The following is a 14,065-nucleotide window of genomic DNA, read 5'->3' on the forward strand; positions in this document are numbered from 1 at the left end:
GCATGATTCCTGGCATCAATATTGAAAGCAATGTTTCTTTCTAGTCACACACATTAAGTAAGAATGTATATTCTTAGGGGCAATTGCTTTATAATGGTTAAAGGAAGTGTTTTATTGCAACATAAATATGTGGAAAGATTACCTTAAGAACACCTGTACCAGGTACATACAAAGCATACTTTTACTCTAATGTCACATATGAACACGTTATTTCAAATGGGTTAATTTTGCATTTTTGTCCATTCACTGTATTGGCTTACTGTGGCAGATGGCCCAGTGTGTGTCTTATAAATACTTTGCATGACATCCCCGCTATTTTACTAATCTTCACTGTGACTTTCCCATTGGTAATGACTAATTACAGTTTCCTAGCCAGCAACTTTTAATAGATTTCTTTTTTTTCTTAATCTCTGCCAGTCCTTAACAGCACTGTTTTGTTCAATAATTTAATCAGTTCAGCAACAGTATAATATTAGATAATTGAACCATTACTTTCTGAACTTTTGAAATGCAAAATACCCATGAAGTGATCACTGATTAATATTTCAGTATTGATAGAGACCACTCTCTTTTCTGAAGAATCGGGAATGGTTTTGCTGTCTATGCTTGATTGCTTTTTCTTTCCTCTTTATTTTTTATTTTTTTAATATTATTTATTTCTGTCCATTTGTCCTGAGAAGCACATGCAATAAATAGGAAGGAATTCAATAACCAAAAAAATTAATAGACTGGATTAACATTTTTGCATACCTACTGTGACCATATCAGCCACTCAACAACTATAGCTCAAACTAGCAAGTGTATACAAAAAGATTTCATTCAGCCCTGTCTCTTTTTTCAATGAAGATCCATCTGTAAAGGAGACTCCCTAAGGAAAAAACACTTCCAGGTTCATCCCACCTGTGTGTACCTACCACAGCAGTGGTAGGTACAAATGTAGAGGCATTGAGAAGTTGGTTCCTGCTCAATATCTCCGTGTCGCTAGCAGCTGCTATGTTTTGCTAAGGGCAGCACTCCTCAAGCTGCTCTTCTCTCTTTTATGCAAGATCTTTCATGAAATGAAGCAGTAGTGGAGCAGAGTTAAAAGGTGACTGTAGGACAATTCTGCAATTTCACAGTAGTTTGTGAGATTTCACAGTTTAATTTCACAGTTTAATTTTGTTCCTTCTCAGGGTAAAACCAGGAGATTTAAAATGTACGTAAATGGAATAGAGCTAAAAATCCAGTTTTGGATTAAGACCTGATTGTTTCCGACCTGATTGTTTCCATGTGGGACACTGGATTACTGCAGTTCACATCGCATGTCTACCTAAAATTGAAGGAGATTTCATGCCAGAACTCTCCAGTTGGAGAGAAATTGGGCCTTTAACTCCATTCTGTGCCAGTCATATTGTATACAAACTCTTGTTCCAGGGAGAGTCTCCTGCTTTTAAAGGAGCTCCACAGAATCAGATACAGCTCTGAAAAGCATTGTGTCTTTGGAAAACACTTATTTGATGACTTTTCATTCAAATGATGAATGCTTTGGCCTGCCCCACTCCTGTCCCATTCTCTCCTTTCACCTCTGCTCGACCACATACATGCTGTTCTCAGGATGTGCAGAAGACAAGACCTGCCTGAAATGTTGAGGAGTAGGAGTATGAGATGAGCATAAGAGTGCTGTGACGAGGACAGAGGTGAGGGGAAGAAATGCTCAGATGGGTCAGATAGGATGGGAAGCATAATCAAATTGGTACTCAACATGAAAATGGTGCAACCTTCTAGGAAGAGGGATATCATATGAGAGACCAGGGTGAAGGAAATTTGGTCCAACTGTAAAGGGAAGAAAGGATGCTTGTCTGCTCAAGGCATTAGATGTTAACATCAAGTTAGAAAGTAGCTGCTGTATTGTTTCTGTGCCAGTAGGGTAAATCAAGACTAGAAATTTCCATTTCTAATAGTTTCCCTTCAAAATAATTACCATATCACATAGACTTTTTCTTTTAAGCAGTCTAGGCTTTCTTTTGCTTTGGCTTGCTTGTTTCCTTTACCCGTCAAAGAACATTTCTCTTTTCTGCAGAGGTTCATGCTGGAGCTCTCCAGTAATTCCACAAAGAGCTCTGAAAACAGAGAAGGTGCAACTCTCCCCCATCTTGCATGACACAGGAAAAATCAGTGCTGTATAGTCAGACTTACATTGGCAAGATCTGTTTAAATGCAGGTCATGTATTTGGTCCAATTTAGGTCTAACCATGATTCTCTGTAACGCTAGCTGTGTTATTTATTTACTTGTCTTTATTTATTATTATGCATTTATTTCCAGGACTACGTAGTTAGGGGAAGGAAAATGATTATATAAAACAATTGTACAAACAGTCCTATTCTTCTGTACTTAAAGAGGACCAAACTCTTTCTCATTGTAACTCACAACAAGTTTATCACTGAATTTTGGAGACACTCACTTTGGAGTGTATTAGCAGATTTAGCACTTTCCAGTTACTGAGACTTTGTAAGTATATCCATTTTCAGTAAAGCAAAGCTGATCTATCATTACTTACTGGCCTTCCAGAAGGAAAAATGAATAGGTAAGAAGAGTGATCCCCAACAAGTGTTTTCAATCATACCAGAATATTATTTCTTATGAAAAAACAGCTATAAAAATCTTTACTTTTCATTTATTTCCTTATATTTTCCTAATTTTTATCTTATATAGACTAGTGTAAGCTAATATAATAGACTTATTATTCTGTTCCTTTTAGGTGGCAAAAACAGAGAAGAGGATGAGGAGTATGTGGCATTTCTGTATTATTTAATTTTATTTTATTTTTCTGTATTTGAGATTTTGAGACCTATCCCTTTTCAAACCTTTTGTGTCTTATAGACTTGCCAATAGCTAACTGATGGAAGGGATGAAAACAAAATCAGAAGCGCTTAAATTTAGCCCTTGTGTAAAAAGTGTTGTCAACTTAGATTGGAGTTGCGTTGTGGCTGCCAACAAACTGCAGCCTCTAGTGTCTGTAACCCCAAAGCATAAAAAATAAACAGATACTTCATTTTCATCAATCCAGCATCCATTTCTATAGAATAAAGGGCTGAAGGTCTGATGCTGTCTGCATTCTGTCTTTGGAATAATAAAACAAGGACAACAGATGCATTCTCCCCTGGCAGGGAGCGTAGCTGTGTGTGGGTGCTGCCAGCTGAGTGCACGTCCAAGCGTGCTGAAGTTAAGACTCACCGTTCAGGTTGCAAACCCTGGTGCCCATACCAAAAGGCCATCTAAGCCTGAGCAGCCCAGCTCCCTTTGAGTGGAGAACCTGAATTTCTGTTCGAATTGTTTCCGTGAATTGGGGCACAGGCACAGTCATTTTAGCATCCCATCCAATGCAGGTAACTGTAGCTCCTATTTTGCTAAGCATAATGTTTGTTGAGCCAAATTACAGCTAGTGGTGGAACTGAGAGACATGTGCATCACTCAGCGTACTTAAACCTGCTCTCTAGTCTGCCCTGCACTTTGCAGAGTATATCTGTACTGATCTTATAGTGGTTTCCACACACATAAACCCCTCATAACTTTTCTTCCCCCTCTCCAGAATGTTATAGTAAGTTCAACTTTAAAATGCTTTAACATTTTTTAACACAGCACATTTATGTTAATGCAACTACCATGGCTATCTGCCCAAGCTTTAACATCATTCAGTAGCTTCTTGTAGACACTTAATGGCGCTGACTAGTATCAAGCACCATTTTGGTGTAGTGCTGCTTGTTCAGTCTTTCTTGTATTAATAGTGATTCCTTTCACCTACTGAATGTTGCTTCTGATATTTTTAATTAAATCTGCCTTTTCTCACAGGTGCTGTTGAAATCACATGATGGGAGAAATTCTACCTTTGGAGACATTTGCATACTCCCAATGAACCCATCTAAGGGATTATGTATGTGTGTCCAGGGAGAGAATGGAGTCTGGTCTGATATAAAATCAATTCATATTCAGTTGCAGAAAGAAGAAACATAGAAATGCACCTGAAATCCTCTCTTTGAAGTGGGGAGAGGAGAGCTAATATCCTTCCGAGAAAAGAAAACTAGATAAAAGATGGTTGTTTTTTGATATTGAAAAAGTTCAAGGGGCTTAATGGCAAACATTTTCATTTTTCCTTAGGCACAAGCATATTTACTGTTTATGAAGCTGCTTCTCAGGAAGGCTGGGTGTTCCTTATGTATCGAGCAATCGACAGCTTTCCCCGATGGCGTTCATATTTCTATTTCATCACCTTAATTTTCTTTCTGGCCTGGCTTGTGAAGGTACTGAAAAATTTCTTCTTTTAAAACTATCTGAAAGGCAGATCTGAATGATTTTATTCTCTTTTCTGCTTGCTGAGCTTTATGTCAGCCATTCTTTCTTTTCCTTTTTATAGAATGTTTTCATCGCAGTCATCATTGAAACATTTGCAGAAATTAGAGTGCAGTTTCAGCAGATGTGGGGATCCAGAAGCAGTACCACTTCAACTGCCACCACCCAGGTGAAGCGCCCAAATACTGAGTTTCTTTGGGAACTTGATTGGTTTTAGTTTAGGAATTAATAATAAGCCAGAAATTCCCATGAATTATTGTTTCATCCCACTAGGTTCAGTTTTATTTCACTTTACATGTTACCACATATATTTTAAAGTTGATATATGTATTTTCATATAGAATTATGTTCTGCGAGATATTGTCCTACTAGGCTTTCTTTAAAAAAGAATGGTAAAGACTGTGAAGTGGTTCTCTGGGTATCTGGGTATGTTACGGAAGAGTTTCTATTTTGTTTTAATTAAGATAAAGGTTTTTTTTTTTTTCTCATGTCATTGGAGGGTTTGGAATTAGGGTTGTTAGTGAATATCACTTTCTGTGCTGAAGAAGAAGAACTGAAATCACAAACTGTATCTGGAAGAAGAGAGGTCAGAGTGTAGCTAAGTGTCTGGGGAAGTGAGTCCTGGAACTGAAAAGAGCATGTTGAGACCAAGGAGGAATGAGGTGCTAAGGCAATGAAAGAGCAGTGCTGAGATTTGAGGTTGCCACAGAAAGTGAGAGCTAAGTTATAAGCTAATGGGTAGGAAGAATCTATGACAGGAAGCTTGGGTTGTGTACTGTGAAAGACCCAATATGAAAGAAAAAAAAAAAGGGCTAACTGGTTGAGATATTAACTCTCTCACTTATTATTCTAAAAATAATATCAGGTATCCTGAGTGTACAAATGGTCAGGCCTTTCCAGGCTAGTGCAGTTTGCCATCTATGAGGGACCAGTACAAACTACCTGCAAAAAGCCCTTAGGAAGCTAGATAGGTGATATACAAATGAGGAAAACCGTTCTAACCACTGTAGCTAGAGATTATTTGTTTTCTTAAGCCAGAGGATTTAACTGCCTTCAAAATTATTTATTAAATATTTTCTGATATACCTTTGGATATTCTTGTAAACCTTGTGTAAATCTTCCCTTTCCTACTTGCTGCTACATTTTGGCCTCAAATAGACTTTGTGGCAATCATTTCTACTCATATATATTGCTTAGTCAAAGCAGACTTGGTGATACCAACTTAATGCCTAACAAAAAAAAGGACTTTTCCACATGATACATACTTTGCCTGAGGAATGTAATGTTTATATCATGGGAGAAATACCTCAATCATATAGGCTTAACTTACATACTCTGAGTGAGGAGCTGGAACAGAGAGGTCTATATAGGGAAATTCAAGAAGCAGCCAATGCTAAAGAATTCCGAGAATAAGAGAAATTCCCATAGTAATGTCATTATGCTGAACAATATGAACATATTGAATATAAATAGAATCATGCAAAATAAAAATGGTATGTGTGCTGGAGACAAGTAAATGATTACTTTGCTTCTTGAGTCACTCGCTTAAAGAGACATAAAAGGAGTCCAGCCTACTGAACTACAAAAAAGATTTATCTTTTTCTGTATTAAGAAGGGCAGAAAATTTCTCACAGGATTTCTTGTTCAAAGCACCAGACACAAGTTAAAAACCTTGATTATTTTGTGCATGAGATAACCTTGACAAAGAGCAACAGTATCTTGTTTAATTTTCCTGCTTCATAAATCATTGATCTGGTCCCAAAACTTAGTCCTATGGAAAAGGTCTGAGAGTCAAAGAAGGGGGCTCTAGAGAAGGGTAGAAAAAAGGTTCTTGGAAACCCCTCCAGCACTACACATTAAAGCATGGTACAAAGAGGAATAACTCAGTGCTGATCTGAGTTGGCAACTCTTCCTGGTGCAGAGATGCTAAATAAGGACTTAGCAGCATCACCACCACATATGTATGACATTGCCCTCAGTTTAATGAGCACATCTCTCTGAAAGATTTTTAAGATTCAACCTTGCTGCGGTAGCTGTGTTCCAGCAGTAACTTTTTTGGTGTTGTGTGTCAAGAAAAAGGTGGGAGTGGGGTGGGAACTTCTCCACGCTTCATTACATAGTACACGCAGACTCATAGGTGACAATTAAAAATGGTAGAGCTGTTCATTTTCTTTCAAGGACACCTTCAAGGACAGTGTTAATCACTTCCAGACATAATTTCTCACCGTTCCTTAAGACCAGCAGTCTACATATTTTATGTCCTAATTTCTGAAAGGAAAAAAAAAAAGAAAAAAAAAAAGAAAGAAAAACAAACAAACAAACAAAACCCACCAAACAACAGAATTGGTAAAATTTGAGTACCACTGTGTTTACAAGTTTTTTTTCCATTTACATCATTTAGAGATGGCATATCGTTCAAATATTTACAGCAATTAAGAGCTTTGGGTAACAGTACAGAAGAACTGCACAGCTACTCTTGATGTGCATCAGTGCAAGAAAAGCAAAGTCTGATCCTTGGAGGAAAATAATTTTGCCAGTAAAAAAGACGAGGGTTGTCTCTTGTTTGCAAATGCACCATGAAACTTACCTTTAGGTCATAATGTGTTTGTGTTTCCTTAGGATAAGTTTACTAAGTAAGACATTTATTCTGAATGAGTACCACCATCTAATGATACTAATCAGAATTGAATTGAATTAGTTTCTATGTTAGGACTAACAGAGACATTGTGTTTGATGTTATCTGAGTAAAATTCAGAATCTATTTATGTTGGGAAAAGAGTATGTGGCTTTTATTCTGCAGGAAAAAAAAAAAAAAAAGCTGTTCCCCTTTTATTTTAAATTAACTATGATCAAAATGTCCTTAAGGGGAATATATTAGAATTCAATAGTATTTATCAGTACAACATTTCTGACAACTGTTTTCCTTTTCAAGATGTTTCATGAAGATGCTGCTGGAGGTTGGCAGCTTGTGGCTGTTGATGTGAATAAACCCCAGGGCAGAGCTCCTGCATGTCTACAGGTATGACATCGCTTTTTAATAAATCACTTGTGTAACCAGCACCACTCAAATGCTGGCATAAGGAGACTGTGGTGAGAAATAGTAACTACAATATTTATAGTCATAAATTGTTTTAAATCTATTGCTTTCAGCAGTGTAGGCTTGTTCTTCAAAACCACAGATCAGCAAAAAAAAGATGTACCACACCCAAAGTGAGAACATTAGAAAAATGTGTTCCTTATAAATGCTGTGTACTCAGAGCGTTGTGTCCTCATAAGAGAAAGATTTTATATTTTTTTTATTTTTTTTTTAATTTAAAGTAACATAAGTAATCCTCCTTTACCTATCAAACTTTAGGTGCAAACCAAGTTCACTCCCAGGTTATTCTCAACAGAAATGCTTGTTTAGTAATTACAAAATACAGTAACATAGAACAAGAAGCCTGACTGATCATACTAAAAACAGAATTCCTTCATCCCTCTTGTTCCATCTTGAAAGTAGGCTTACTGAAGTAGGGGAAGATGCATGTAGGTAGTACGCCATACAGTGTTTCAAACTTTGAGATCTAATATTATCACTTGGATATGGATGAATTTGTAAAAATGTGTCCTCATTTTTTAAATAATTTTAGGCTAATATAGGTAATATTTTTATATATCTCTTTTTATTACAGCACATTGTACAGTAGCTCAAATTTTTATTTGCATGTTAAATAATGACACTTCTGAATGAAACAAACTTGCTTCAGAGTAGAAAACCAAACCTACTGTAGCGACCTGATAGCTTGATGGTTGATGGCAGTTTTGGTTATGTTTGGTTTAACATGTAAACTAAAATACATGTACATGTTGGCAGCATGTACTCTGCTGAATGGTAAGCTCGCAAGTATGTTTCATTCACTCCACAAGCTGTTCATTCTCAAATTTCTCTGTTTTGTCAAACTACTGGCATATATTTAATTATAGCATATGTTTTAACTGATGACTCCTTTTCTCAAGTTTAATTCTTGTTTTTGAAAGCAACACAAATATCATTTATGGTATTCTCAAGTAACAGTCTCAGGCATGTAGATAAAATGTAGCTGAACTCACAGTGAATACTCTTCCAGGTAGAATCACAGAAGCATAGAATGGTTTGGGTTGGAAGGGACCTTAAAGATCACACATTTCCAATCCCCCTGCCATGGGCAGGGACACCTCCCACCAGACCAGGTTGCTCAAAGCCCCATCCAACCTGGACTTGAGCACCTCCAAGGATGGGGTATCCACACCTTCTCTGGGCAAACAAATGTTTGATGATGAATGTTAGAATAGCATTCTGACTTACCTGGTCTGCCTTTGCCCATTGTATTGCATTTTCACCCCTTTGGGGTATCATGTGAACACATGGTAAAGTGCGTTCCAGGAAATATAAACCTGCTGCATCAGTGGGTGCTGTAATGGTATTCTTGCAACTCAGCTCACAGTTCTCATCCTTCTTCCCTTTGTCAATATCTGAAGGCTTGCCAGTAATCTAAGACCTTGCTGGATGTGAGTGACATTCAAAGGAAAATGATGCATTAAAATACTATTTTATTAGGATAGTACCACCCAAAGGCTTTATTTTAATGAAACAAAGACAAAAATACAGAGCAAAGAAAGCAAAATCTCAAAGTCTAGATAAACATACATGGCTTTATGCATCTTACTATGTGTTATTGTTTTAGTTCTATCGGTCCAAAAGTAAAAAGAAAATAGGCTTTCTAAAAAATCCATGTATTTAAAGTCTTTGCAGTATTTTGGAGGTGTTCTGAAGTCCTTACTGGGTACATGAAGTCCTTTCTGAGAGATGTGGTTATTATTTTTTATGGGTTTGGGTGGCTTTTGCTCCTTAAGGGGAACATGATATATAAATCTGAATCTGGGAAAGAGTTAATCAGATTGGAGAATATAAGTCCTGCCTTTGGCTTACATTCAATTCATATGAATTTTTCTGATCTTCGTTAGTTAAGTATATAGTCATCCAATATCCTGTGAAGGATGGAATTCCCAGAAAAAGGTATTCAAGACTCTATAGTTCCGTATCATTTTAATTAAATTTCTTAGTAAGCTTGATTTTATTAATTCCTCTCTGGGCTCTTTAAGTATTACTGCCCAGAATGTATAAGGGTATGCTATTAAAAGTTCTCTTTCAATATGGATGTTGGTCTGTGCTTTGGAGAAACTCCACTTATTCGATGTATTCAGTAATTTAGAATTTACTTCTTCAACAAACTATATTGTGCATTGGGAGAGGAAGTACCCTAGCAGCTCAGGAAATGGAGCGGGACTCTGGAGATCTGGGTTCAGTTTATTGGCCAGGCACAGATTTCCTGTAGACCTTGAGAAAACTACTTAGTAGGTGTCTTTGCGTTGCTTCACATTCGTTGAAGTGGTAAAGTGTATCCGTCCCAGGTTTGGCTATTGTGGTGTTTAAACATACTGACTATTTGAGAGGCACTTCAATAAGAGGGGATGTGCCATCTAGGTAGGTAAACAGATAGAGCCAGCTCTCTAAAGCTGTGAGTGGTGGGGGAAAGAATGATGTGATGTGTGTGCTTTAAGTATCATAAAACCTTTCTAATACAGCTTTTACAAGTCATTTAATGTGCACTAGTTGGATCTGTCAGGTTTTACTAGTTTTAGTTTTGTACAGCCTTGCTTACTCCCAAAGACCAGTTCAGGTGTTTCAGCCTAGCAGGCCTTGCTGTCTTAGGTGTAACATTACAATGGCATGTAGACCAACACAGGTCTGGTGCTATTCTTAAGCTAGTAATAATTCAGACAGAAAGACCATGCAGAGCTATTGTAACTTGCTTCATCTCACTCAAACGTGTTATTATTGAACCAAATTGCCCAATTAGGTAAAATGAAATCATCCGTCTTTACACTTCTATTGCCACTGATCTGCAAAAAGGGGATTTCAGGCAACTTTTGAGAGAGTCCGTCTTCCTCTCTGGTGGTTGAATGGCATACAGACAGAACAGAACCAGCATGTATGTATAGATCTGGAATGTGCACTTGTATACAGGAGCGTAGCAGTTAAAAGTGGTAAGACTAAACCATGAGAGATGGGCAAAAAGGATGGGTATTAATCTTGTATTTTAGAAGACCCTTATTTAACTCAGACACATATCTGCTAAGTTTTCTGTAGTTTTTTAGAACTGCCTGGAAGTAGAAACATGAGAAGTCAGTAACAGTAATGTTCCTGATTTTGATTTGCAAATCTAGCCTAATGTGGGGCAAAAAGGCTTTTATTTCAGTATATTTTTTTTTATTTATTGCATTTTTCTTTCAAGTGTTCCCAAAGGTGCTTTGTGGTCTTTTGTTGCTTGTTCTCACTGCTCCCCATGACTGGCATTGATTTTAAATATTGATTTTCTTTTGTCACTGAAAAATAATCTTTGTGTTTTCCATTTCAACACAAACCATTTGGCATGAATGTATGCTGAGGCTCCCACATTGCCACATTATTTTGCCGTTGTTGATATTACTTTAACACATTGCAGTGTGTTAGAACTTCCTGCCTACCATGATTTACTCCTACAAGCACGGTAGGAAGCTCTCAGTTCACAAACAAAAAAAAACTGAGTACCAGGTTCCAAAAAATTCCTCTAAAAATCTTTGGAGATGTATTTATCCCTCTAATCGCCTGTTAAAGGCACATTTTTTTTTATTATTTTATTATTTTTTTCCTGCTTATTTTAGAGGTTCTTGATGTTTTTATTACTCCTTCCTTCTCTTCTAAGTCCCCAGAGACTTGTATATGTATACTGATTTAAAGCTGAACTGGGAAGTTTCAACTCACGTGTTGTTCCATGAAACTGGTTGGTACTGTAGTACCAATAAATGACATCTTCTGTCTTCTCAGTACATGGGTTTGTAATGAACAGAGAAAGTCTGGAAATGTGGTTCCTGTGGAGAACAATGAGACGGACAATAATTCCATGTTCATGCTAATTTTTTGGGGTATTTTGTCCAGCAGAAATGACAGACACAGCTGGAAATGGAATGCCATTTAGAAAACGCCAGGGAGCACTGTGTGCAATGTGTAAGCATGAATGGAAATGGTCACCTACTCACAAACTGTGTGTGAACTTGTATTATGATAGTAAAATCTTTCACAAATTAAAGATAGCATATTCACTTTTAATCATATGCACTGTCTAGGGAAGAAGTAGAAGGTCACAAAGCTATGATCTGAACAAGCAAGAGACATTATTATGATTACAGTGCTCTTGAACATATGATTAATGTCAGAAATTTAATCATGTCTTTTTCCCTCAAAAAAGTTAGTCCTTCATGCTGTGTGTTATTGTCAGAATGGTTGTATATATTACAGAAGTTTAGAGAACCTTGAAGGGGAGGACAAAGAAATCAAAAGTAATATAGAAAGACAGAAAACATATGGAGGGTGGAGAAGACATGATTAGAAAAGCAGGAACTGAGTGTTTTAGCAGTTTCATAATGGATATATTGAATGTGAGAGAAAAGTGAGACAAAACAGTATTTAGGAATTTTCACTGCTGGAGTAACAAGAAGAGCACAAATGGGTTTTCTCCTCTTCTCTTTTATGCGACGTAGTTATCGGTGAACCAGGAAAGCATGGTAGTCTATTTATGTACTAATCTGCCCTTTACTGTAACTTTGGGATCCAGCAAAAGGTATGCCTACTCAGTCCTATTCTCTTCTTACTCATGAAATACATACATAAATGTCTTTCCTTCAATTAACTGAAGTCCTGTCTTAGAGTGAAAGAAAAATGTTCTCCTTCAGTTGGCTAAAATGAACTTTGGATTTGAATGAGTTCATTAACTTATTCAGATGCTGATTTAATTGATTCCAAATCCTAAACTGCTGAGACTCTTCATTAAAAAAGAAATAATCTACCTTTTTCTATGCCCTATTCTTGCTTAGAAAATCCAGAGAATGCATCAATTAACAGAAGCTTCAATAGTTTGGTGATGTGCTCGGCACTGAAACAGCAGTGAAAAACAACCATATTAGTTTTGCAGAGGAGACTCAGGAGCAGAACATGCAAAGTGTAATGTAAAAGCAAGCCATTGATGTTTTGGTGAGGTAAAACAGGGAAAAAAATGAGATGGAATGTAAGACTGTGGGGAAACTAAAGATTTTGGCAGCAAAAGAACATGCACAAATAAAGTCCAGCCCCACAGTACCATCCTACCTTCAGTTGCATATAAGAAGATAGTAAATCCTGAGCTTTATGTAAAAAAGAGACTCCCAGTATTCTCCATTTGTTCATAGGGTGTGGGAAGAAATTATGAAACTGTGGAGCAGAGGGGTAGAAATTCCATCATCTGGCTAACTCTCAGACTCTGGTTGAGAGTTCACAAAACTGGATGGTGTTCAGTGTGTGCTCAGTTTCAGCTTTATGACATGACACATGAAGAAGCTAAAGCTGTGGCCATCCTCTGCTGCCTGCTCCCTCTTTTTTCAGTGTAATCACAGTAGCAATGGCAACTAGAGAGACAGTGAGTTTTATCCTGGTTTATACCACAGTTCACTGTCTCATCTAGGAATGTAAACTTGCATTACCTAGTTTCTGTTACTAAAAGATGTTATGAATTCAGACAGCTGAAATTCAGACAGTCCATTTAACTGGAGGAAGGACTGGACAGGCCAACTATAATGTAAATGAACCGCTATGCTGTTGAGAACAACTATCCTTTTCTGATATGAATTCATAGAATCATAGTGTCATTTAGGTTGGAAATGACCTTCAAGATCATCAAATCCAACCGTCAGCCTGACCTGCTGAGTCTCCTCACTAAACCTTGTCCCTTAGTGCTACAAAACAGGGACCTTTCACATATTCAAAAAGATTGAGGGTCCCCTTTTTTAGCAACATCTTTAAAGAAAATCCCACAATACTGGGGGATCAAACATATTTTACCCAAATACATTTGTTGCATGGTTAAGTTTGCCATTTTTAACTGAAAAGAATCTGAAAAACAGTAAGCCTCATAATGTAGGTATTCAAATGCTCATAAAACTAGCAGACAAACAATGCATTTGTCTTATCTTCAAAACTGGCCATTACCAGAAATAGGCATATATAGATCATCCTTCTCTGAGCTTCTGGATAGCCATTTATGCCCTCATTCTCTGTCTTGGACTTCAGCAATCATTCATTTAGGGACTTCCTGGAGTGGATGTTAAATTTAGGCCATTATATTTAGTATCCATTGATGGATTTGTCAGTTATGAATTTGCCCAGCCTTTTTTTGAACCCATTTATCGTTTCAGCATCCAGAACATCTTGCAGGAATAAGCTACATAAAGTAACTATATAGCATTTCAGTTGATTACAATTGAGAAATTTGGTTTTCCTGAGATTACTCAGAAATAGTGAAGTTTTAGTACAAACATTATTGCTTATAACTTTGAGATTGATGCTACTTTTTTCTATAAAATGAAGTATTTGAAATTACAGAACTTAACAATGACAGGATCACAAGGTATTGTAATACACAGTCAGTATCAAGATGAGGGCAGACGAGTGTCTGAGGACTATAAACAACCAGGTGTGGATGGTGGGTAGTTTATTTCACACGTGCGTATATAAATTGAATTAGCAGTGATGGGGAAACTTACAAAAAAAGTGAACTAGATGCTGGATATCAGGAAATGGTTAAAAGAAATAAATTGGTGTATTTGGGGGCCAGTCTGTTACTTGGGAGAAAAGTGTAAAATCTCCCA

The 14,065-nt window shown here is 37.1% G+C and overlaps 1 protein-coding gene across 5 annotated transcripts in view; it reads left to right on the plus strand.

Annotated features, from left to right (window-relative positions):
- The window catches only part of NALCN (sodium leak channel, non-selective), a 237,353-nt gene that overhangs the window by 85,657 nt on the left and 137,631 nt on the right, over positions 1 to 14,065 (plus strand). For all 5 annotated transcript variants that reach the window (XM_080575903.1, XM_080575902.1, XM_080575905.1 and 2 more), the window contains 3 exons: positions 4,136 to 4,278; positions 4,392 to 4,496; positions 7,260 to 7,346. In XM_080575903.1, the coding sequence (XP_080432029.1) occupies positions 4,136 to 4,278; positions 4,392 to 4,496; positions 7,260 to 7,346 (335 nt within the window). The remainder of the gene's footprint in view (positions 1 to 4,135; positions 4,279 to 4,391; positions 4,497 to 7,259; positions 7,347 to 14,065) is intronic.

The sequence above is a fragment of the Anser brachyrhynchus genome, assembly GCF_964034855.1.
Source record: "Anser brachyrhynchus genome assembly, chromosome: 1".
In the NCBI taxonomy this organism is placed as follows: domain Eukaryota; kingdom Metazoa; phylum Chordata; class Aves; order Anseriformes; family Anatidae; genus Anser; species Anser brachyrhynchus.